Consider the following 26,497-nt stretch of genomic DNA (forward strand, 5'->3'; position numbering starts at 1 on the left):
ATTCGACTCATGAGCCGATGCACCGCGGTGCTTCATTTGCTCTACTGTGACATCAACTGGACAATATATGTAAAATAGGCAACGTGAAAACAACATGAAGCTTTACAATGAATAAACAAGTTTAAAATGTTTGTGATTCTGATACATAAATTCTGATTAATCTGGTTGTATGAAACAATGGCTGGATCCAAAAGAAAACTAGAAACAAATAGAAAAGAGGGTTGTGATTGGCTTGTTATCGCTATGTCACCAGGGACAACGATTTATTACTAAAAAATAAAAACTTTAACTGCTCAGGTTTAGGTGAGTTCTCTGTCTTACCCGCTTCATTACTCAACACATCACTAATGAAAAGTTTGATCTTTGTTATTTGCTTGTCAAACGGGAAAAAATAACTATAAAAGCAATTTTCAAGTTTTTGACATTGAACATCTTTTATTTATGTAACTGTTTGGTGTATTAGTTGAAAACGGCGTAAACATAAAGAAACTGTAAATTCCCACTCATATTGGGCCATGAATGCACCTTTGCCCATAGTCATTGTGCCCCTTTTCCCATAGACTACGTCCATCTGCCCCCGACCCGGTTGTGGCGCGCCGGAGTCGGTGAGGCCCCTGCTGTGGGAGTGCAGCGCTGCTGTGGACCTGTGGGCGAAGGCCGGCTCCTTGCAATTCCCACACTTGCCAGCAAGGGAGGTCCTTCATGTACAGCTAGTGCTGTACGGGGTGAGCCAGCTGAAAATTACTAAAAAAGACTTCGATGAGAGGTGGCTCACCCCAGCCACCATCAAAGATGCCACTTGGACCTCCAGAAACTTGCTGGTGAGCGGGCGCAGGCAGATGCCCCCCGTGGCTATGATCCGGATGGCAGCAGCAAAAAGAGGAACACCAAGGGCTGCAGGTGGCGCGCCAAGGACACAGCCACCAAGAAGAATCGCCTGCGCCTCCGTGGACGAAGGAGCCGGTGCTCCACGAGTAGAGGTCCAAGCAGCGGCGGCCTGGCTCTCCGGTTGAGGCAGGAGGGAAGGAGCTTCAGGGCAGGTTTCCCCTCTGAGCACCAGCACTGTTTGGAAGGTCGAGACGGCTCCGGACTTTGGAAGGAGTCACCCCGGTCCTGCTCAACTTTTAACACAGAGATTTTATGTTTTATAATTCTTGTTCTTAGCTTCTTTTAGCCTAAATTGATGAATTGTAAGTTTTTAGAAATTTCTGAATAATTGCAACAATGTAATGTTTTTAAATGTTTACAGTAACAATAAAATTTTTCGAAAGAAACAAAGAAAAAAAAAAATCTGCGCATTTATCAATCATAACTCGCTAAATACTAAACAGATATTCACCAATTTTTCTGTAAACCTTATTAAAAGGTTAGCAACATTTACAAGGAAATTATTTTTAAATGCATTAAACTACACATATTTATATGGACATGCGTATATACATAATATCTATATAGGTTTTATTCATGTTTTCCAGCTGAGGAGGAGCTTAAGAGAGATTCAGCAGCTGAGATTCATCAGTGCAGTGAATCCGTCTCTCCTTAAAGACATTCCCCACTTCTTCCTCACATGGTCTTTATGAAACCTTCAAAACTAAAACAGGAGCTATTTTACTTTAGACAGAGTGAAAGAATTTCATATAAATAAGAGTCTTTCCCACCTTGTGTGGAATAATCTAAATCAATGTTAGGGAAAGAGATCCAAAAAGTGGTGAAATCAACCTTTATTGAAGTTTAACTAATTAGAAAAAGGTTTCACAAATCCCAAACAAGGTTCTGAATATTCTGCTGTTAGAGCAGAATAATCCAGTTCAGGTCTTAAGAGTCCAGGTGTTGTAGTTTTTAAACTAGAATCGAATAAGATGCGGAAGCTAGTGAAAAATTAGGTGGAATAACCCTTTAGCCATTTCCCGAATCGGAAACCAAATTCAGCTTCGTGTATATGAGCCATTTTCACAGCGTAATTCTGATTCCTGCGTTCATTTACCGGTTAACAAAACATTTATACGGGAAAAGAACATTTACTAAAATGATCCTCATACAGAAAGGTGCAGACATTTAGACCTTAACCTGCATCCAAACGCTGCTGGTTCCTACCTATTCGGTGTAAGATTATCTGGGGCCTCCGGGAGAAATCCAGCAGTCTGCGATGATCATCCATCTCTTCCTCCGACTTGACGATGATTTCTTTAAACTCTGTGAATGTTTCTTCAGCAGCAGTTAACGGCTCGTTGATAAACTCGTTTAGAGAAACAGTCGAACATTCAACCAAACAGACCATGCGCCATTTTCTTTGTCTTCTTCTTCTTCTTGTTTTTTTTTATGGCGGTTGGCAAACAACTTTTAGGTGCATTACCGCCACCTTCTAGACTGGAGTATGGATCAGATGTAAAGTCACTATAATCTTCCCATAATACCTGTTCTCCTTAGAAAATTAAAAATACTATTAAAAACTACGTCCCCCGATGATCTTTGAAGCAAACTTCTAATATCTAATTTATTTTTATTCCTATTTAAATTTCTAATTAACTCCTCCCTTTCTCGAACATACTTACTACATTCTAAAAAAAAATGTTGTATTGTTTCTAATTTCCCACAATAACTACAGAAACCTGTATCATGTTTATTTATTATTTTAAGAGTACTGTTTAAACCTGTATGTCCAAACCTTAATCTAGATATAATCTTCTTCTTTTTTATTCCTGCTACATTTCCTATATTCTCCAACTTTTCTTTGGATGCTATAATAAAATCTGGCATTGCTTCCTTTATCCCACTGTTCCTGCCATTTATCCTTAATATACATTTTACTAATATTTTTAACCTCATTTTTACTCATTTTAATTTTTAAATCAACAATACACTTTTTTGCTGCATTCTTAGCAAAATTATCTGCCAGCTCATTCCCTATTACTCCAATGTGAGCAGGAACCCAAACTAATTTGACCAGAGATCCATAACTTTTAATCCTAAACATTAACTGATTAATATCAACTATAATATCTTGCCTTGATTCTGAATTTTGTTCTACAATACTTACTAATGCACTACTTGAATCTGAACAGATTACAACCGCTCTCTCTCTTGTTTCCTCAACCCATTCTAGAGCCATTAAAATAGCCATTAGTTCACCTGTGTATACTGTCAATTTGTCTGCTATTCTTTTATTTCTCATAATATCTAATTCCGGAATTATAAAAGCTATTCCTATATTATTATTTGACTTTTAGAGGCATCTGTATATATTTCTATATATTCCGCATATTCATTTCCAATATAATTTTCCACCTCTTTCTTTTCTAATTGTTTTCCTTTTTCCAGTAAACTTAAATCAACTTCCGCTATCTCAATTATCCATGGTGGGATAACAGGAAGAACAATCACAGGACTAATTAAACTATGATTTATTCCTATATCTCTTATTTCATTTTTTATAAACCATCCAAAACTATTTATTTGCTTTTTTTCTTTTTCTTGACAAGATTGTAACATAATATATGGAGGATAACTTTCTTTATGTCCTTTAATATTTGCCCAGTAAGTTATTGCTAATTGTTTCCTTCTGAGCTCCAACGGCATCTCACCCATCTCAACTTGTAGAGCTGAACATGAGTCTTCCATGTAAGTTTTTTATCAAACCAGAATCCTAAATATTTTATTTGATCTATCCTTTCAATAACATTCTCATATAATTTCAGACTTGTAATAATATTTAACTTTCTATTTGTAAAAACAACAACTTTAGATTTAGATATTGAGATTCTAAATCCCCATTCTAAAGCCCAAGCTTCTACACTATGTAATGCCTCTTGTAGTTTCCTATTTACAAATTCAATATTTCTTCCCCTCTTCCAGATAAGGCCATCATCTGCAAATAATGAAACACCAAAAGATTTATCTATATTATTAAAAATATCATTAATCATTATAATAAATAACATAGGACTTATTATACTACCTTGGGGAGTGCCATTTTCGATTTGATGCCTTGAACTTAAAACGCCACCTACCTTTACTTTTATATTTCTTTCCGTTAAAAATTTTTTAATCCATCTATATATTCTGCCCCTTATCCCCATTTGTTTTATTTTAATTAACAATCCTTCTTTCCATACCATATCATAAGCTTTTTCTATATCTAAAAAAATTGCTATTAGACTCTCCTTATTAATCTGAGCCCGTCTAATTTCATATTCCAGACATAATGCAGAATCTATTGTACTTCTACCTTTTCTAAAACCAAATTGATAGGATTTAATCTTTTCTTTCAACTCTAAATAATAAATTAATCTATTATTTACCATTTTTTCCATAATCTTACCAATACATGATGTTAAAGCTATTGGCCTGTAACTCTCAGCTGAGTGAGGATCTTTACCAGGTTTACAAATAGGTATAACAATTGCTTCTTTCCACTTGTCAGGTAATATTCCTTCCTTCCATACCTTATTATATAATTCTAATAATATTTTTTTACTCAATTCACTAAGATTACTTAGCATACTGTAACTAATTTGATCATTCCCAGGAGTTGATTTACTGGAATTCTTCAATGCTTTATTCAACTCTATTAAAGAAAATTTATATTAATAAGGTCCTCATTATCTTCATCATTATACAGTAATTCATTTTGATTCTGCAATGTAATTTCACGTCCTTTTTTTTCTTTACTATTTAGATTTTCCGTGCTATGTATCTTTGTAAATACTCTTGCTAATAATTCTGCTTTACTTTTACTATCTACTATAATTTTATCATCCTCTTTTAATACTGGAAAGAAATATTCTCTTGATTTACCGGACATTTTTTTTATAGTATTCCAAACCTTATCTAATGCAGTATTTCTCCCTAAGGACTCACAATATTTCCTCCAATAATCCCTTTTAGCATTTCTTATAATTTTCCTGACTTCTGCCTGTCTCCTTTTGTAATTTATTAAATTTTGGAAACAAATAATTTTTTAAAGACTTTTAAAAGCCTTATTCCGCATTTTAATTGCTCCTGAACATTCTGACGTCCACCAAGGAACTATTCTCTTTTTTTTTGTACCATTACTTCTAGGAATGGCTATTTTTGCTGCGTTAATAATGCTTTTACTAATTTCTAAATTCAATTCATTTATTGGTTTACTTGTATCTATATTTACCATATTAATCTCATTTATTATTCTAAATTTTTCCCAATTTGCATCCCCAAATCTCCATTTTCCCTCACTTTTTATCTGGTTTTCCTCTATATCAATTTCTACCTCAACAAAAATTGGATAATGATCACTTCCTATTGTACTTTTTTTGCATATTCTCCAGCTGCAATTTTCCGCAAAAGATTGCGACACCAAAGTCAGATCAATAACTGATTCTTTCCCTCTGATCAAATCCACCCGAGTGCCTACACCATTATTTAACACTACCAATTCTTTTTCTTCAATCACTTCTTCTAAAACTCCTCCATTATAATCATCTTGCTCTCCCCATAAAGTACTGTGTGCATTAAAATCCCCACACCAAATTATCTTCCCTCTCCAATGTCTTAGGATTGTTTCAAGTTTTAATTTTTCTAATTTTTTACAAGGATTATAATAATTTATTATTTTGATATTTCCATTATTTGTCCAAATTTCTACAGCAATAATTTCTAGGTCTGTTATTATTTGAAGCTGAATGAATTTAATATTTTCTTTTATAAATATGGCACATCCTCCTCCATTCCCATTTATTCTATCTTTACGTAAAACTGAGTAACCATGAATATTAAATTGCAGTGATGATTTAAGCCATGTTTCTTGAATACATATTATGTCTGGTTTTGTATTTAAATTGTTGATGAAACCTTTAAATTCCTGTCCATTAGCTATTAAACTTCGAGCGTTCCATTGTAGAATTTGAATTATGCAACAATTAGAGAAGCCTCATTTTCAGATGATCCTTCCCCATGTCTAAGTTCATCATGAATTTTTTCCCATGACAGATCTTTGACATTAAAAAACTTTGTAGCTGCCTTTACTATAATTTTATTTTTTCAGTCTTAGTTCTTGCTTGTTCTGAGCAATTAATGATATACGCAAGAAAAGGAATTAGTTTTTCTAACGTGACAGTTACCCTGATTTTTATTAATCCCTTCTTCCTTTCCATAATTTGTTTTTGGATCATTTCCAATATTTTTCACCTCTTTCACTGCTTCAGCATATGTAATTATCCTATCAATTTTAACTTTTTGAATTTCGGCTGCTTCTTTTCTAACCATACTCCTGCATATGCTGCAGTAGGATTTCCTCCACAATTACAACATTTAACTGGGTTACTTCCACACTCACCATACGAATGTTCACCTCCACATCTACCACATCTCTGTTTCCCTTTACAAACATTCGCAGTATGACCATATCTTTGACACTTATAGCATCTGAGAGGCGGTGGAATATAGGCTCTTACATTAAAACTCATGTAACCAACCATCACCTTATCAGGCCAGAACTTTATCTTTGAAATCTAATAGAATAGATGTACTGTCCATTTTCTCCCCATTCCTAAAAGCTTGCAATCGTTTGATGCCTATAATCTCTCCTCCTTTCATTACTTTCTTAAGCTCTTCCAAATTTTCTCCAACAGGGATCCCTGATATTACCCCTTTCACCCCTCTTTCTTCCCCCACTACCTTTCTTTCTAACACTTCTTTTTTGCATACCATTTGTAGTTTTACTGCTTTATTCTTTTGTTCAGCATTCTTACCAAATAATAAGCAGGCTCCCATCTCTTAAAACTTTAGCTAGTTCTACATCTCCGATGACTTTCTTTAATCCATTTGATAGATTGATAGGACTTACCCAATCATATCTTGTCCAGCCTTAAACTTTAAAATAACTTTAAAGTCTTCCATCATTATTTCTTTTTTATTTCCACTCTTTCTTCCTCATCTTCAAGAGACCTTTTACCGGCATTTATTCCCTTTTTACCTTTATCCTTTCCCCCTCCCCCTCTTCTATTTTCTACCATAGACCATCCTGTATGCATATTTTTATCTTCTGAACACCCTCCACTACAACTAGCCATCTAGATCCACTCACAGCCCAGATTATGCCAAAAACCACTTAATACTCGCCAAAATAAACGCATAAACGCTTCCTGTCTCCAAGCTTCAGGTCAAACAGCCCTGCGTTGATCCACCCCTCGGTCCAATCCTCGGCCCCTTGTGGATCTTACGATCATCACGTTCATTTAATGTGCGGTGCTGGTGGTCGAGTGTAAAGGACTTTTAATGGGTTTTTCTACTTGAATTTTCTACCGGTATTTTAATAATAGTTTGTAATTATTATTTTTTAGCTCTCAGGATTGAAGGTGGTGCGTTTGGCCCAGATGGTGGCGCCCCCTGTTGCTGTGGCTGTCCTGTGATCAACATAAATCGATGGAGGGAAATCCAACGAGTGTTTGTGACGTCACGGTGTTTGGTGATTCTTTGCTCGGGAGCCTCCGATCCAGAACCTGTCAGCACCTACCGCCAAGCCTCGGCAACTATGTGTGATTGGTCAGATGTGTGGAGCACACGCTTGACATGAGGGCAGTGGACCGACCGAGGGAAAAAAATCTCTCCGCTCTAGCAGAAGAGCAAAACGCGCAAGGAGAGGGAGAAGGAGGGGAGAGACAGCGAGGCACCGCAGGACAAAAAAAAAACGATGTGGGGAAAAACTATCAGCTCTGGCACTTACAGAGCACAAGCACAACGACAGGGAGGCGGAGAGACAGCGATATACTGTAGGAAAAAACCCGGCTCCCATTGTGGAGCCGGTTCCAATCGTTCACTCCAAAGAGCCGGCTCTTAGAGCCGGATCGTTAGCGACCGACACATCACTAGCACCCACCGCCAAGCCTCGGCAACTCAGCTTAGTTTTTCTAACTCCTTCTTATCTACATAGAGGTATTATTTAATTTACTGATTTTATTTTAATAAATTATTATAACTTTGAAACAGCGTCTGTTGCAAAAACGTGCCTGTGCCCTAAATCAAATCCTGGGTGGAAGTCCCAGGTGGCGTTTTGGCAACAAAACTAAATAATTGTGTATTTTAACCATCGATTGCCTCACTAATATTTATTTAGCTAGTGTTAGCTTATACACTCTTTCTACTGCACTAGATGGGTTAAATGCCATTACTCTCTTTAATACTGAAATTATTCAATATATGACCTTATACTTTACCTTTGCAAGCATTTCTGTGCAACATTTAAAGTTTTAAGCAGGGGTTGTTGGTACTGATTTTAAATTATTCAGTTTAGCTGACAGGTTTGCACTGTTTAACTTTTTCCTGCTGCTTTCTACTCATTTCATTTCAGCAAGTGTTCTGCAGTTGAACTAAAATGTTTCTACAATTTTCAGCAGTAACATTCAGCACTAACATGACATTTTCACAGGAAAGGCAAATGTTCTACTTACTTTCTAAGACACTAATAATATATCTATGTGTGGAGGTTAAATTAGTTCCAGCATTAGAAACATGGTCATCTATAATAGAAAACAGCTGCAGCAGAACAGAGAAAAATATAACTAAGACAAAAGACACAACAAATTATTGAAGAAAATATTCAACCATATTTTCTACAATCAAGAAAAATCAATGCATGAAAATTAATTTATAGTGAATATTCCATTTTCTATAGAGTAAAACGTTTTTAAAAATTTCTTAATAAAGCTTTTACATAGGTAGAGTTAGACTGGTTAATATAATTTGAAACAAATAACAGCATAAGTTGCAATATGAAGACCCCAATGATGAGTAAAAACATTGGACTTGGTGTTTCCCTCGCCCGGACGCGGGTCACCGGGGCCCCACTCTGGAGCCAGGCCTGGAGGGGGGGCACGATGGCGAGCGTCTGGTGGCCGGGCCTTTTACCCATGGAGCCCGGCCGGGCTCAGCCCGAAGAGGAAACATGGGCCCCCCCTCCCATGGGCCCACCACCCGTGGGAGGGGCCATAGGGGTCGGGTGCACTGTGTGATGGGTGGCGGCCAAGGGAGGGGACCCTGGCGGTCCGATCCTCGGTTGCAGAAACTGGCTCTTGGGACGTGGAATGTCACCTCTCTGGTGGGGAAGGAGGCGGAGCTAGTGCGTGAGGTCGAGAGGTTCCGGCTAGAAATAGTCGGTCTCACCTCGACGCATGGCTCTGGTTCTGGAACCAGTCTCCTTGAGAGGGGCTGGACATACTTCCACTCTGGAGTTGCCCAGGGAGAGAGACGTCGGGCAGGAGTGGGCATACTTGTTGCTCCCCATCTCGGCGCCTGTACGTTGGAGTTCACCCCGGTGAACGAGAGGGTAGCATCCCTCCGCCTACGGGTGGGGGGACGGGTTCTGACTGTCGTTTGTGCTTACGGGCCGAACGACAGTTCAGATTACCCACCCTTTTTGGAGTCCTTAGAGGGGGTACTGGAGAGTGCTCCTCCTGGGGACTCCCTTGTTCTGCTGGGGGACTTCAACGCTCACGTGGGCAACGACAGTGAGACCTGGAGGGGCGTGGTTGGGAGGAACGGCCCGCCCGACCTGAACTCGAGCGGTGTTCTGTTGCTGGACTTCTGTGCTCGCCATGGATTGTCCATAACGAACACCATGTTCAAGCATAAGGGTGTCCATATGTGCACTTGGCACCAGGACACCCTAGGCCGCAGTTCGATGATCGACTTTGTCATCGTTTCATCGGATCTGCGGCCGTATGTCTTGGACACTCGGGTGAAGAGAGGTGCAGAGCTGTCCACTGACCACTACCTGGTGGTGAGTTGGCTCCGGTGGTGGGGGCGAAAGCCGGTCAGACCTGGCAGGCCCAAATGTGTTGTGAGGGTCTGCTGGGAACGTCTGGTGGAATCCCCTGTGAGACGGAGCTTTAACTCCCATCTCCGGCAAAACTTTGAACACGTCCCGGGGGAGGTGGGGGACATGGAGTCTGAGTGGACCGTGTTCCGTGCCTCCATTGTCGAGGCGGCCGATCGGAGCTGTGGCCGCAAGGTTGTCGGTGCCTGTCGCGGCGGCAACCCTCGAACCCGTTGGTGGACACCTTCGGTGAGGGATGCCGTCAGGCTGAAGAAGGAGTCCTATTGGGCCTTTTTGGCCTGTGGGTACCGGCGGGCGAAGCGGCATGCGGCTCGGGCGGTTGCTGAGGCAAAAACTCGGGCGTGGGAGGAGTTTGGAGAGGCCATGGAGAAAGACTTCCTCACGGCTTCGAGGCGATTCTGGTCCGCCATCCGGCGTCTCGGGGGGGGAAGCGGTGCAGCACAAACACTGTTTATAGTGGGGATGGTGTGCTGCTGACCTCTACTCGGGACGTTGTGGGCCGGTGGGCAGAGTACTTCGAAGACCTCCTCAATCCCACCAACATGCCTTCCACTGAGGAAGCGGAGCCTGGGGACTCTGGGTTGGGCTCTCCAATCTCTGGGGGCGAGGTTGCCGAGGTGGTTAAAAAGCTCCTCGGTGGCAAGGCCCCGGGGGTGGATGAGATCCGCCCGGAGTTCCTTAAGGCTCTGGATGTTGTAGGGTTGTGTTGGTTGACGCGACTCTGCAATATCGCATGGACATCGGGGGCAGTTCCCCTGGATTGGCAGACTGGGGTGGTGGTCCCCCTGTTCAAAAAGGGGGACCGGAGGGTGTGCTCCAATTATAGAGGGGTCACACTCTTAAGCCTCCCTGGCAAGGTCTATTCAGGGGTCCTGGAGAGGAGGGTCCGTCGGATAGTCGAACCTCGGATTCAGGAAGAGCAGTGTGGTTTTCGTCCTGGTCGTGGAACACTGGACCAGCTCTACACCCTCGGCAGGGTCCTGGAGGGTGCATGGGAGTTCGCCCAACCAGTCTACATGTGTTTTGTGGACTTGGAGAAGGCGTTCGACCGTGTCCCTCGGGGAGCCCTGTGGGGGGTTCTCCGGGAGTATGGGGTACCGGGCCCTTTGATACGGGCTGTCAGGTCCCTGTATGACCGGTGTCAGAGTCTGGTCCGCATTGCCGGCAGTAAGTCGGGCTCGTTTCCGGTGAGAGTTGGACTCCGCCAGGGCTGCCCTTTGTCACCGATTCTGTTCATCACTTTCATGGACAGAATTTCTAGGCGCAGCCAAGGTGTTGAGGGGATCCGATTTGGTGGCCTTAGGATCTCATCTCTGCTTTTCGCAGACGATGTGGTCCTTTTGGCTTCATCAGATCGTGATCTGCAGCTCTCGCTGGAGCGGTTCGCAGCCGAGTGTGAAGCGGCCGGGATGGGGATCAGTGCCTCCAAATCCGAGGCCATGGTCTTGAGCCGGAAAAGGGTAGAGTGCCTTTTCCGGGTCAGGGGGGGTGTCCTGCCCCAAGTGGAGGAGTTTAAGTATCTCGGGATCTTGTTCACGAATGGGGGAAGAAGGGAGCGGGAGATCGACAGGCGGATTGGCGCAGCGTCTGCTGTCAAGCGGGCGCTGTACCGGTCCGTCGTGGTGAAGAGAGAGCTGAGCCAAAAAACGAAGCTCTCGATTTACCGGTCGATCTACGTTCCCACCCTCATCTATGGTCATGAGCTTTGGGTCATGACCGAAAGAACGAGATCGCGGATACAAGCGGCCGAAATGGGTTTTCTCCGTAGGGTGGCTGGGCTCTCCCTTAGAAATAGGGTGAGAAGCTCAGTCATCCGGGAGGGACTCAGAGTAGAGCCGCTGCTCCTTCACATCGAGAGGAGCCAGTTGAGGTGGCTTGGGCATCTGGTCAGGATGCCTCCTGGACGCCTCCCTGGTGAGGTGTTCCGGGCACGTCCCACCGGGAGGAGGCCCCGGGGAAGACCCAGGACACGCTGGAGAGACTATGTCTCTCGGCTGGACAGGGAACGCCTCGGGATTCCCCCGGAAGAGCTGGAAGAAGTGGCCGGGGAGAGGGAAGTCTGGGCCTCCCTTCTGAAGCTGCTACCCCCGCGACCCGACCTCGGATAAGCGGAGGAAGAGGGATGGATGGATGGATGGAAGTTGCAATATCATCTTGTTTCAAAGAGAAACCTATCAAAGATTTTATTGTATATATGTTTGAGAATGCACAACCATTAATGAAAATGTTCAATTAGAGCTAATAAACAGAGGTGAATAAATTGATTATAACTTTTCTATCAATTATAAATATTATCATTTTATAACTTTGTTTAAGAACTGATTTCCTAAAATGACTTATGACAAAATAAATTGTCACATGGTGACATGACTACTTCAGTAACTATCCCGTATTTGGCTTGGACAGATCTGGCCCAGGTGAGGCATGCCTCATGTGAACCGTGCCATCACTGCCAGATCTTTCCTGAGTCTGGCTGACATCCAATTTGCCATGCCAGAGGTTTGCCAGATGTGTCAGCAGAATGCCAGATCCGGTTCAGGTCGGTCTGCTGTGTGGGAACTGGCGAAGGCTCACTCCTCTGGTCACCGTTTGCTCGATTACCTGTCCGCCCTCCAACACCACCTCCACCAGCAATCTACACCAAACTCTGAGACTCCACACACCACCAACAAGCAGCCTCGACTCCAGCAGCCCCCACCGCTTCTTCCTCCCTGGCAGATTAACTGCATCTCATCAAGTAAGTAATTAAATCCTCTCCTTCAGTCTCAATTAAAGAACGCAGACTCACCATTCACCTTTCCCTCCTCCAGGATGCAGTCGATCCTATACAGTGGACTCCGGGACAAGATTCACATTTCATTCAATTCTCTGGACAAAATAAACTGTATTGAACTGATTCACCGGCTTCATGTTTGTTCTGTATGTGGGTCAAGCGGATCAATCCCCTCATGACAGAAATTATGCTTTAAACCTCAGATTTTAACAAATGTAACTTTATATCAACATTACATTTTTTATGGCTTTCTTTTTATTTGTCTAAAAGAAGAAAATCTGGATTTATACACATAATTGCTCGACTCTGGAGAACCTGGCCGTCCTGTGGGACATTGTTGCTGGTACGGGTCTAGGTTTTGGGCATCTGGAGTCTGTGGCCCTCATCTGGGGAGGGACATTAGTGACTCTGTGAATGACTTCTGGCGGCAGCATGTGGTGAGTTTGGGGCTCCTTACAGCTTGAGATGGGTTACTGGCATGGTGGCCGTATTGTTCCTGGGGTAGTCTTGGGATTCTGGGGGCGTATTTTCCCTGGATCCTGGCTGAACCCTGAGACTTGGGTTCTGCTCAGTATGTAGTCTGGATTTGGGGCCGGTTCATGCACTGCATGTTTGCACTGTGAATTTTCAACATGGTTTTGGGCTCTTTATGCCACGTCTTGTCCTCAGTTGTGAGGTGGATCGCGGTGGGGTGGTGGTGGTCCTGTGTCTGGATGATCCAGCAGTCTCTGTGTGAGCCTGTCTCTGTGTGGGTCTGTCAGGGTTGGGGTCGCTGAGCTCTCATTATGTTGGACTTCACAACAACAACCATCGTCTTGTACCAGGTTAGGATTGGCTTTTTTACTTATCACTTGGCGGCTGGGATGTTTATGGACCTGTGAGGGGCTGCTTCCTTTTTCATAGTTGGTGCGTTGGCTTTTCTGTAGCATCCTTCCTACTGGTGGTGTAGTCGGCAAGTTGAGAGGCTTGTGTTTTTGGCTTATTTGTGTATGAAGTGGTGAAAGTGCTTGTGTTGGCTGGTGTTTGCATTTTGATTGGCCCCTTTTTTTGGGTCTGGTATCGTTTGCTGTCTGTCTGTCTTGGTGTTGGTATGGGGTGTGATTTATTGCTTTGCTAGCCTATTTGTGGCCACAGCCTGGTGCTGGGCTGGGATTCAGGGCTGTGGGTGGTATTCCTGTTCTGGATATTGCGCTGAGCTGGCTGGTTGGTCCATTTCTTGGGTTGGGGTTCTTTCAGTCAACCCGGTGCGCTGTATGTCTGCTGGATCTTCTTCATTGGGACTAGGTGGATCCTTTGGTTGGCAGGCTGGGTTTGTGACTTGGGATAGGGGTTTGGTTTGAATGATTCCTAAGCTGGTGGTCCTGGTTCTGGTTGGTTGTTGAATCTCTATGTATGAGAAATGTAAGTGGGTGTATGGCATCCATTTTTGTTGTTTATTTTGACATTATCTACATGGGTTTGAATGTCTGGGTGTACACATGAGAATGGGAACATGTGATCTTGTCTCTGTGTGCCTGGTCTGTCTGTCAGGTTTGGTCTCTGGCTCCCTCCTCTCTGTGATCACCTTTATATCAAGTTGGGTGAGAGGAGGGGGCCCCTATAAAACTTTATTCTCACCTTTCTTTTCTCTCCCGCTTTCTTCTCCGTCTCATTACAATTTAATAAAATAAACCCAAAGCAGTTTTTAATAAAGTTTCATGTAATTATATCAGGTGGAAGCCATAATGGTCCACTTATGCAAGTCTTTAGGGCTTAACCTTGGTACTCGACAATGCTGAGTGTCACACTGTCAGACAGGACAAGTTTAATACAAAACACAACAAAAAGACAAAATGCAAGTGTATAGTCAATGGTAAATGTATGTATAGCGATTTATCTAGTGCAGAGGATGCCAAAGTGCTTTACATGTTGATGGTGGTAAGCTACATTGTAGCCCAGCTGCCCTAGGGCAGACTGACAGAAGCTGCTACACAATGGGCGCCATCGGACTTCTGACTAACAGCAGGCAAGGCAGGTTTGGTGCCTTGCTCAAGGACTCAACAACTGAGATGGATGTGGGAAGTTTGAACCGGAAACCCATCAGTTACAGGAACCACAGTGGCTACAACCAGTATAGCTGTAGTACCACCATCTACTGGGTTCAAGGATAAGGCACAACATACACTACAGGAAAACTCAAAACTTTTAATGTTAAATGAAATGTTACACCTTTATTTCTTTCTAAAATACATATAAACATAAAAATAGTTTCAACATTAAAATACAGTAATCTAAATGCTGCAGCAGAACAGATTAAAATATTACAGCTAAAACAAGAGAAAAAAGCAAAATATTAAAAATAATTACATGTACTTTGTGCAATCAATGCATGAAAATTAGTTTGCAGTGAATTTTCCATTTCTTTAAAGAACAAATGATTTTTTTTATTTGAATATCTTAATTAGGTAGAGTAAAACTGGTTAACATAATTCGAAAGAAATGAAATCAGATTCAATCTCATTTTACATTAAACACAAAATTAACACAAATACTGTAGATTTTTTTTTAAAACACTCAACCATTATATACATTCTATTGTTGAATTAAAAAACCACAAAAAGAAACCCCACTCACTCTCTATGGTACAGAATAATACAAATCAATCCCTCAAGTCCAATCATGTGAGAATGTTCTGGAAGGGAGTCCATGTCCGGTCAAACTCTGTTAATGCATGAAATAGTCAGTGGGCCCCCAAGCCTCTTCATCTATCAGCATCAGTATTGGCACTTCTCAGGGCTGTGTGCTGAGCCCTCTGCTCTTCATGTTGTACACACACAACATACAGTTTGACATAAATAGTAAGTTAATACAATAACATAAAGTTTATCATTATTGTTTTTTGATACAGAATATACCAGAAATATAAAACATCAATGAAGGAAAATGTGTCATGGTTGAACATCTCTAAGTATCCAAATGTGAAGATCAAAATGATCACATTTAACAAATACAACACAGGACATTTATGGAACATACTTCTACAGCTTTTCAACTGTGTGACGTGTCATGTGCTGAGTTAAACTATGTTTTTTACTAAAGCTTTTTCCACAATTTCCACATGAAAACGGCTTTTCACCCGTGTGAATCCTCATGTGCTTAGTTAAATCCTGTTTTCGAATAAAACTTTTTCCACAGGTCACACATGAAAACGGCTTTTCACCAGTGTGAATCATCATGTGCTGAGTTAAATCCTGTTTTCGAATAAAACTTTTTCCACAGGTCACACATGAAAACGGCTTTTCACCAGTGTGTCTCATCATGTGCTGAGTTAAATTCTGTTTTTGACTAAAACGTTTTCCACAGTTCACACATGAAAAAGACTTTTCACCAGTGTAAATCTTCTTGTGCTTACTTAAATCCTGTTTTCGAATAAAACTTTTTCCACAGGTCACACATGGAAATGGCTTTTCACCAGTATGAATCATCATGTGCTTACTGAAATCCTGTTTTCGAAGAAAACGTTTTCCACAGGTCACACAAGAAAACGGCTTTTCACCAGTGTGAATCATCATGTGCTTAGTTAAAACATGTTTTCGAATAAAACTTTTCCCACAGGTCACACATGTAAACTGCTTTTCACCAGTGTGAATCATCATGTGCCGAGTTAAATGATGTTTGTGAAAAAAACTTTTTCCACAGTTCACACATGTAAACGGCTTTTCACCCGTATGAGTTCTCATATGAGCATCAAAAACAGATTTGAAAGTCAAACGCTTTTCACAGATGACACTTGAGAAAGGTTTTCTTCTTTCCTGATTTTGGTTCTCAGCTTCAGCAGCTTCCTGGAAGATGTCTTGGTTCCTGTTTGGTTCTGATTCAGTGTGGTCTGTTTGCTCATCAACAGGAACCACCATGCAGGTATCAGTCTCCTGTTTTAATTCAATCTGTTCTTCACCCTGACTGCAGTAAACTTCTTTCTCTTCCACTTTTATCTGCTGGTGTTTTAGATCCTCCTGCTCTTCTTTTATCTGATGATCTTCTGGCTCTTCCTGTTCTTGTTTCACCTGCAGAGGTTCCAACTCCTCCTGGTCCAGAGTGGATCTCCTCTCCTGGTAATAAATGTTACACTGCATGCAATCTGGACAAGAAAGCAGATTTAAAAAGCAATCGTTATTTTATTGAAGTAAATGGGAGAAATCGTTCATCGTTTACGACAGAAATGAAAAGAATGAAAAAACCCACACCGAAAAATTTAAGAGCGTAGACAGAGAGACAGATCAGGCGACAAATCCAGCTGACAATTGGAGAATTCTCAAATGAACGGATATTAAATATTTTTTATTTATTATAAAATTAATAATAGTTGCCAATGTTAATGAAATTTACTAGTAAATATTAACATTTCAAGATATTCCTTAATTTGGAGTTATTACTTTTATTTGGGTTAAAATTTGACTTTAGTTCACTTTATATTTTGGGGTTTATTTACAGAGTTTATTTGTAGGTTAATAATTGTTTAGTTTTTATTGCTTTGTGTTTGTTATTTACTTTTGTAAGTTAGACATTAAGAACTGTGGGTCCATTTTCTGTAAGTATGGGGACTGGTATAGGACCAGCATGCACTGGGTTGGGCCTGTGGGTTTTGACCAGACCAGGAGAGGAAACAATGAAAAGTAGTGATGGTGAGATGAAGCTTCATGAAGCCCTGAGGAACTCCATCCATCTAAAAATTAGTATCAATGCTAAAGAAAGCTGCAATCATATGAGGAGAATGACCAGAATGTTTACTAACATGTACTTGCACCATTCAGTATGATAAAGTAAATATATCAGCTGAAATTAGCCAAAATGCTAATGTTAGCATGAATGCTGTCAGTAGCATGTGGGGCATCACTAGCATGTTGTCTGTACTTTACTTACTCCATTCGGTATACTAAACATGGCTAATAAGTAAGAAAATTAGCTAACAGCTTATTTAAGCTAAAAGACTAATGCAGCAAAGATATTAGCAAAGATAATGCAGGCTAACATTATTTCACTGCTGATGGTAGTGCACTAACCTTAGAAGAATATTAAGGCTTTTATTTTGAAATCTTCAGTAAGTTTCATATTAAATGGCCGTACTAATTCAATGTGTATTCAATGTGAATGCTGTCAGTAGCATGTGGGGCATCACTATTCAGAGATGCAATGAGTTTATAGCAGTTGTTTCACCATGTCTGTAGTTCTGACATTCTGCCATCACTGTGGTTCTAAAGAGCAGCTCAGAGAGGCAGACAAAATTCTGTCTATTTTGAGTCTAAGCAGCAGTTATTTAGAGGTGTAGAACAATAGGTGCCTGCCATGCAATGCATAGAGATTGCATCCCTATGCATTGCTATGGGCAGGCCCCAAATAGGCGACGTGAAAACAACATGAAGCTTTACAATGAATAAACAAGTAAAAGATGTTTGTGATTCTGATACATAAATTCTGATTAATCTGGTTGTATGAAACAATGGCTGGATCCAAAAGAAAACTAGAAACAAATAGAAAAGAGGGTTGTGATTGGCTTGTTACTCGCTATGTCACCAGGGACAACGATTTATTACTAAAAAATAAAAACTTTAACTGCTCAGGTATAGGTGAGTTCTCTGTCTTACCCGCTTCATTACTCAACACATCACTAATGTAAAGTTTGATCTTTGTTATTTGCTTGTCAAACTGAAAAAATAAACTATAAAAGCAATTTTCAAGTTTTTTGGACATTGAACTTCTTTTACCTTCGTACGAAGCATCACCTCAGTGCAGCAGTGGCTTGTTGACTGAACTTTTATAGGATGTTTGGTTTGACAAACAATCGTCACTACAATTTATTTATTACAAATTATTACATTTTACAGCTACTAACACACTATTATTGTTTCATGCTGTTTGCTTTACTAACCTTGCGCTGCATTGTTCACATTTCTCCTGTTTTCAAAAGTAAGTTTGATTAGTTAAAGGAGGAAAAGCCATAAAAGGTCATTTTATTTCTACATCAATAAGCCATTTTCACAGCGTAATTGTGATTCCTGCGTTCATTTACCGGTTAACAAAACATTTATACGGGAAAAGAACATTTACTAAAATGATCCTCATACAGAAAGGTGCAGACATTTAGACCTTAACCTGCATCCAAACGCTGGTGGTTCCTACCTATTCGGTGTAAGATTATCTGGGGCCTCCGGGAGAAATCCAGCAGTCTGCGATGATCATCCATCTCTTCCTCCGACTTGACGATGATTTCTTTAAACTCTGTGAATGTTTCTTCAGCAGCAGTTAACGGCTCGTTGATAAACTCGTTTAGAGAAACAGTCGAACATTCAACCAAACAGACCATGCGCCATTTTCTTTGTCTTCTTCTTCTTCTTTGGGATTTTATGACTGTCGTTCATTCATGTCATTGCATTACCGCCACCTTGTGGATCTTACGATCATCACATCTAAAGATTTCTCATACAGTGCCAGTTCTCTTTGAAAGACGTAAAATCTTTTCTTCCACTTTATCTAAATAAATCAAATACAATATTAGTTTTCCAGTTTTCCACAAATCCAAAGTTAATATTGTCTTCTGATTCGTATCTCCTACATCCCGCAACATGTTTCACAGTTTCTTCACTCCACCAGATCAGAACCTTTCCTATAGTTTCCGTATATCCACAATGATCGCTGCTGCTTTGTTCGGAGTTACCGCTGGTTCCGCTCATCCTGTGGCTTATTGAGAGCCGATCAGCACCGGCTTGTTCATTTAACCCTCCTGTTATGTTCGTTTCTAGGGTACAGCAAAAATGTTCGTGGGTCAATTTGAACCTGGGAGTGTTTAATCATGCTATAGTGTCAGAAACCAAAAAAAAATCCTCCAAAACATATTTATATCTGATTATTAACTCCAATACTAATAATTTCAATCAATATTTGTGCAATGGTGTTTTTTTATTTCTCAGCAATTAAGGATCAATAACATCAACCCACTCATTTACTCATTTGGACATAAAAAATGGAATTTACATTTTTTTTATGTCCACTGAAAAAAAACCTAGACACAGAAAAACTATAATTTCCTTGAAATTGATCTTTGGTGAAACATTTTATATTACACTTTTTTTTTTTAATGGGTGGTCTTTATAATTGTATTTGAGACACACATACTGTTCTTAGTCAAATTGTCCCGCTGATTAAAATCAAGAGAAATGAGTCATGCAGAGAATATTTATGTTTTCCTCCCCTTCTGCTGAGTGTCACTCAGTGTGGGTGGAGTTTATCCACGGGAACATAAAAGATTCCCATCAAAAGTTGTGTGAATGTAGTGGTTATAAAACTGTTTTAGAGAACCAAAAGGGAAAACAAGATCTAGTGATCTGCGATCGATTATTTTGGTCTTTCAAGTTCAGTGCTACAGACAGATACAGTAAAAGGTAGCCTAAGTTTAATGAAGTTTAAAAACAATGTATTTTTCTTTAATGTTACTTTTCCGGCTATGTTTGGTTATAATTCTTGAAAAGTTCAACCTTTTAGATTTTAAGTTATGAGGGTTTAATCATTCGGGTTTCGATTGGTTTTGTCTGATCGGATGTAGGGGAACGCGACGCTTCTGCTCCTCCATTACATCACTGGAGACGAAAGCAGTGACATCGTGTCCGTGTTTTCATTATTCCCCTACTGATAGAGTTCTTACTCATAAGGGGCGTAACATGAACACCTGCTTTCTCGCAGTTTCCTAGTGAAGTAAAGAGAGTAGTGAGAAAGTGGGCTTGTGTGAGTGGGGGTGTGCAGGTATGTGTGTGGTGGGGTGTGTTTGCGTGTGTGTGTGTGTGTGTGTGTGTGTGTGTGTGGTGAAATATGGTTCATAGCTGCAAGGAAACATATAGAATTGGACATTTTTTAAAATCTTATCTTGCACTTTAACCTGACTACCAGGTCAAATTGACCCGAACAGTACCTATGTAAAAGTAGACGTAGGGGTTGGTACAAATGTGTAAAATGAATAGATTTTCAATTTATATGTAGAGTGCACCTATTAAGACAAATAGAAAAAGTTTCATGCAAAAAAAATACTTGCAACTATTAAAAAAAAAAAAATTAAACTTTAAAACGGGTCAATTTGACCTGGAACTTAACAGGAGGGTTAAATGTGCGGTGCTGGTGGTCGAGTGTGAAGGACTTTTCACGGGTTTTTCTACTTGAATTTTCTACTGGTATTTTAATAATAGTTTGTATTTATTTCTTTGTTAGCTCTCAGGATTGAAGGTGGTGCGTTTGGCCCAGATGGTGGCGCCCCCTGTTGCTGTGGCTGTCCCGTGATCAACATAAATCGATGGAGGGAAATCCAACGAGTGTTTGTGACGTCACGGTGTTTGGTGATTCTTTGCTCGGTTCTTTGATTCTTTGCCAGGTGGCGTTGTTGGCAACAAACTAAATAATTGTGTATTTTTACCATCGATTGCCTCACTAATATTTATTTAGCTAATGTTAGTTTATACACTCTTTCTACTGCACTAGATGGGTTAAATGCTATTACTCTCTTTAATACTGAAATTATTCAATATATGACCTTATACTTTACCTTTGCAAGCATTTCTGTGCAACATTTAAAGTTTTAAGCAGGGTTGTTGGTACTGATTTTAAATTATTCAGTTTAGCTGACAGGTTTGCACTGTTTAACTTTTTCCTGCTGCTTCTACTCATTTCATTTCAGCAAGTGTTCTGCAGTTGAACTCAAATGTTTCTACAATTTTCAGCAGTTACATTCAGCACTAACACGACATTTTCACAGGAAAGGCAAATGTTCTACTAACTTTCTAAGACACTAATAATATATCTATGTGTGGAGGTTAAATTAGTTCCAGCATTAGAAACATGGTGATCTATAATAGAAAACAGCTGCAGCAGAACAGAGAAAAATACAACTAAGACAAAAGACACAACAAATTATTGAAGAAAATATTCAACCATATTTTCTACAATCACGAAAAATTAATGCATGAAAATCAATTTATAGTGAATATTTCATTTTCTATAGAGTAAAACGTTTTTAAAAATGTCTTTATAAAGCTTTTACATAGGTAGAGTTAGACTGGTTAATATAATTTGAAACAAATAACAGCATAAGTTGCAATATCATCTTGTTTCAAAGAGAAACCTATCAAAGATTTTATTGTATATATGTTTGAGAATGCACAACCATTAATGAAAATGTTCAATTAGAGCTAATAAACAGAGGTGAATAAATTGATTATAACTTTTCTATCAATTATAAATATTATCATTTTATAACTTTGTTTAAGAACTGATTTCCTAAAATGACTTATGACAAAATAAATTGTCACATGGTGACATGACTACTTCAGTAACTATCCCGTATTTGGCTTGGACAGATCTGGCCCAGGTGAGGCATGCCTCATGTGAACCGTGCCATCACTGCCAGATCTTTCCTGAGTCTGGCTGACATCCAATTTGCCATGCCAGAGGTTTGCCAGATGTGTCAGCAGAATGCCAGATCCGGTTCAGGTTGGTCTGCTGTGTGGGAACTGGCGAAGGCTCGCTCCTCTGGTCACCGTTTGCTCGATTACCTGTCCGCCCTCCAACACCACCTCCACCAGCGATCTACACCAAACTCTGAGACTCCACACGCCACCAACAAGCAGCCTCGACTCCAGCAGCCCCCACCGCTTCTTCCTCCCTGGCAGATTAACTGCATTTCATCAAGTAAGTAATTAAATCCTCTCCTTCAGTCTCAATTAAAGAACGCAGACTCACCATTCACCTTTCCCTCCTCCAGGATGCAGTCGATCCTATACAGTGGACTCCGGGACAAGATTCACATTTCATTCAATTCTCTGGACAAAATAAACTGTATTGAACTGATTCACCGGCTTCATGTTTGTTCTGTATGTGGGTCAAGCGGATCAATCCCCTCATGACAGAAATTATGCTTTAACCCTCAGATTTTAACAAATGTAACTTTATATCAACATTACATTTTTTATGGCTTTCTTTTTATTTGTCTAAAAGAAGAAAATCTGGATTTATACACATAATTGCTCGACTCTGGAGAACCTGGCTGTCCTGTGGGACATTGTTGCTGGTACGGGTCTAGGTTTTGGGCATCTGGAGTCTGTGGCCCTCATCTGGGGAGGGACATTAGTGACTCTGTGAATGACTTCTGGCGGCAGCATGTGGTGAGTTTGGGGCTCCTTACAGCTTGAGATGGGTTACTGGCATGGTGGCCGTATTGTTCCTGGGGTAGTCTTGGGATTCTGGGGGCGTATTTTCCCTGGATCCTGGCTGAACCCTGAGACTTGGGTTCTGATCAGTATGTAGTCTGGATTTTGGGCCGGTTCATGCACTGCATGTTTGCACTGTGAATTTTCAACATGGTTTTGGGCTCTTTATGCCACGTCTTGTCCTCAGTTGTGAGGTGGATCGCGGTGGGGTGGTGGTGGTCCTGTGTCTGGATGATCCAGCAGTCTCTGTGTGAGCCTGTCTCTGTGTGGGTCTGTCAGGGTTGGGGTCGCTGAGCTCTCATTATGTTGGACTTCACAACAACCATCGTCTTGTACCAGGTTAGGATTGGCTTTTTTACTTATCACTTGGCGGCTGGGATGTTTATGGACCTGTGAGGGGCTGCTTCCTTTTTCACAGTTGGTGCGTTGGCTTTTCTGTAGCATCCTTCCTACTGGTGGTGTAGTCGGCAAGGTGAGAGGCTTGTGTTTTTGGCTTATTTGTGTATGAAGTGGTGAAAGTGCTTGTGTTGGCTGGTGTTTGCATTTTGATTGGCCCCTTTTTTTGGGTCTGGTATCGTTTGCTGTCTGTCTGTCTTGGTGTTGGTATGGGCTGTGATTTATTGCTTTGCTAGCCTATCTGTGGCCACAGCCTGGTGCTGGGCTGGGATTCAGGGCTGTGGGTGGTATTCTTGTTCTGGATATTGCGCTGAGCTGGCTGGTCGGTCCATTTCTTGGGTTGGGGTTCTTTCAGTCAACCCGGTGCGCTGTATGTCTGCTGGACCTTTTTCATTGGGACTAGGTGGATCCTTTGGTTGGCAGGCTGGGTTTGTGAATTGGGATAAGGGTTTGGTTTGAATGATTCCTAAGCTGGTGGTCCTGGTTCTGGTTGGATCTCTGTGTATGAGAAATGCAAGTGGGTGTATGGCGTCCATTTTTGTTTTGTTTAGTTTGACATTATCTACATGGGTTTGAATGTCTGGGTGTACACATGAGAATGGGAACATGTGATCTTGTCTCTGTGTGCCTGGTCTGTCTGTCAGGTTTGGTCTCTGGCTCCCTCCTCTCTGTGATCATCTTTATATCAAGTTGGGTGAGAGGAGGCGGCCCCTATAAAACTTTTTTCTCACCTTTCTTTTCTCTCCCGCTTTCTTCTCCGTCTCATTACAATTTAATAAAATAACCCCAAAGCAGTTTCTAATAAAGTTTCATGTAATTATATCAGGTGGAAACCATAATGGTCCACTTGTGCAAGTCTTTAGGGCTTAACCTTGGTACTCGACAATGCTGAGTGTCACACTGTCAGACAGGACAAGTTTAATACAAAACACAACAAAAAGACAAAATGCAAGTGTTTAGTCAATGGTAAATGTATGTATAGCGATTTATCTAGTGCAGAGGATGCCAAAGTGCTTTACATGTTGATGGTGGTAAGCTACATTGTAGCCCAGCTGCCCTAGGGCAGACTGACAGAAGCTGCTACACAATGGGCGCCATCGGACTTCTGACTAACAGCAGGCAAGGCAGGTTTGGTGCCTTGCTCAAGGACTCAACAACTGAGATGGATGTGTGTAGCGCCTTTCTCAACTGAGCAGATCTGACTGCGAGGTGTAGTGTTAACCAGTTTGTATAATCAGAAGTAGGTACGGCACGGAGTCATGAGTGGGGTGAATAATTAATACAACTGATACAAAAAAGTAAAGTTTGTTATTATTGCTATTTATTGCAGTGGCAATAATAATAATAATAATAATAATAATAATAATACCAAAACAAAACAATAAATTTCCAAAAACAGAAGGGGAAAAAAACAAACCAACAAAAACAATTATAATAATAATCATTGATACTTCAAACGTAATAGAGTCCACAATAGATCCAAGAACAAAAAGAGAATAATTATGTTCCCTTTTCAATACTCAAGAGTTTAGTTCGTTTCTGTAGGGAAAGTGTAGTTCCGTTTTCCTACCACCAGATGGTCGGTGGGTAGCTCGCCATCTTCCGTCATCAAGTGAGTCAATGCAAGGGGAAGGGGGAAAAACCTGACCTAAAAGGCCAGATAACACACATTAAGTTCATATATAAACATTATATTTATATAAACTAAATGGAAGAGACAAGAAAACAATTAAATATGTACTTGCTATATTTTAACAACTTCATAGAAAAAAATAAAAAAGAAAGATAAAAAGAAAAATTTAAATCCTTTTTTTTTTTAAAAAAGCGCACTTCATAATTCAAGTTCAAAATTGCCTAGATAATATAATTAGCAGTCGTTACAAACAACCAATATTGAATCAAATCAATCAACTTACAAATGTGATTGATCAAAGTAGCTACAAACTAAATCATATTAGGTACCAAATTTCATCGCTGCACCAACATGGAATGCAACACCAATAAAGAAATCATGGAAAAAATAATCAAATCTAAAGTTGAAAGGTAAACCCTTAAATATTAAAGGTGTGGTCTTTAATTCGGCTGCAACAGTGTGATTCTTCATTAAGTAATTAATAAGTAGACTAAACTGATGTGGGCCACTGATTGTCGATGGATCAGAGCTAATGCTAATGCTAACTGGCGCAGCAGAGCGAAAATAACGCCCTATTATCTACTCACCGTCGAGTAACGGATTATCTGATGAGGTGGATGCAATGATAACTTGCTCAGATCAAGAAGGTTCACCAGCTGTCAATGGATCACAACCTGGCGAGTGATTCAACAGGAGGGAAATATTAGCGGCGCTATCATTGCAAAGACTATACAACGTCAAGTCAGATGGTATTTAACAACTCACCGCAATCTTCAAGTTTTAGAGATTAAATGAGTGATGAGTCGATTCAGAAACTCCAGGTTGTTTTACAAACAACCAACAGTGAGTAGCAGCAAGGTGGGGAAGAAAAAACAAAACCCGGAAGCACACATGACAATCAACTTAAAGGGAAGGTGATTGGGTCATGGCGGACACCTGGGTTACATGTGGGAAGTTTGAACCGGCAACCCATCAGTTACAGGAACCACAGTGGCTACAACCAGTATAGCTGTAGTACCACCATCTACTGGGTTCAAGGATCAGGCACAACATACACTAAAGGAAAACTCAAAACTTTTAATGTTAAATGAAATGTTACACGTTTATTTCTTTCTAAAATACATATAAACATAAAAATAGTTTCAACATTAAAATACAGTAATCTAAATGCTGCAGCAGAACAGATTAAAATATTACAGCTAAAACAAGAGAAAAAAAGCAAAATATTAAAAATAATTACATGTACTTTGTGCAATCAATGCATGAAAATTAGTTTGCGGTGAATTTTGCATTTTTTTAAAGTACAAATGATTTTTTTTTATTTCAATAGATTTTAATTAGGTAGAGTAAAACTGGTTAACATAATTTGAAAGAAATGAAATCAGATTCAATCTCATTTTACATTAAACACAAAATTAACACAAATACTGTTTTGTAGATTTTTTTTTAAAACACTCAACCATTATATACATTCTATTGTTGATTTAAAAAACTACAAAAATAAACCCCACTCACTCTCTATGGTACAGAATAATACAAATCAATCCCTCAAGTCCAATCATGTGAGAATGTTCTGGAAGGGAGTCCATGTCCGGTCAAACTCTGTTAATGCATGAAATAGTCAGTGGGCCCCCAAGCCTCTTCATCTATCAGCATCAGTACTG

General features: G+C 40.4%; 1 protein-coding gene and 3 long non-coding RNA genes across 4 annotated transcripts; 2 read left to right on the top strand and 2 right to left on the bottom strand.

Moving 5' to 3' along the window:
- Positions 1-7,853: 7,853 nt before the first annotated feature.
- On the top strand, positions 7,854-22,445 carry LOC114155855 (uncharacterized). The gene is made up of 3 exons (XR_003597850.1): positions 7,854-7,908; positions 22,118-22,286; positions 22,360-22,445. It is a non-coding gene; the product is annotated as an uncharacterized LOC114155855 (long non-coding RNA).
- On the top strand, positions 12,471-12,704 carry LOC114155859 (uncharacterized). The gene is made up of 2 exons (XR_003597854.1): positions 12,471-12,545; positions 12,619-12,704. It is a non-coding gene; the product is annotated as an uncharacterized LOC114155859 (long non-coding RNA).
- On the bottom strand, positions 15,190-16,694 carry LOC114155813 (gastrula zinc finger protein XlCGF8.2DB-like). The gene is made up of 2 exons (XM_028035924.1): positions 15,713-16,694; positions 15,190-15,628 (listed from the first exon to the last, which is right to left on the bottom strand). Exons 1-2 carry the CDS (start codon positions 16,691-16,693, stop codon positions 15,599-15,601), a joined length of 1,011 nt encoding a protein of 336 aa, XP_027891725.1. The 5' UTR covers position 16,694; the 3' UTR covers positions 15,190-15,598.
- Positions 22,446-24,607: 2,162 nt separating the features above from the next.
- LOC114155854 (uncharacterized) lies at positions 24,608-26,218 on the bottom strand. The gene is made up of 3 exons (XR_003597849.1): positions 25,599-26,218; positions 25,421-25,507; positions 24,608-24,848 (listed from the first exon to the last, which is right to left on the bottom strand). It is a non-coding gene; the product is annotated as an uncharacterized LOC114155854 (long non-coding RNA).
- Between the last annotated feature and the right edge of the window lie 279 nt (positions 26,219-26,497).

Source organism: Xiphophorus couchianus, chromosome 13, assembly GCF_001444195.1.
Source record: "Xiphophorus couchianus chromosome 13, X_couchianus-1.0, whole genome shotgun sequence".
NCBI classification, from domain to species: Eukaryota; Metazoa; Chordata; class Actinopteri; order Cyprinodontiformes; family Poeciliidae; genus Xiphophorus; species Xiphophorus couchianus.

What these genes read in the sequence shown, in the direction of transcription:
- LOC114155813 (XM_028035924.1), bottom strand. Translation starts at nt 16,693, where the DNA reads ATGCAGTGTAACATTTATTACCAGGAGAGGAGATCCACTCTGGACCAG. An exon ending in AACAGGATTTAACTAAGCAC is followed by an intron (nt 15,629 to 15,712) that starts ATGAGGATTCAC and finishes TTAACTCAGCAC; the next exon opens with ATGACACGTCACACAGTTGA.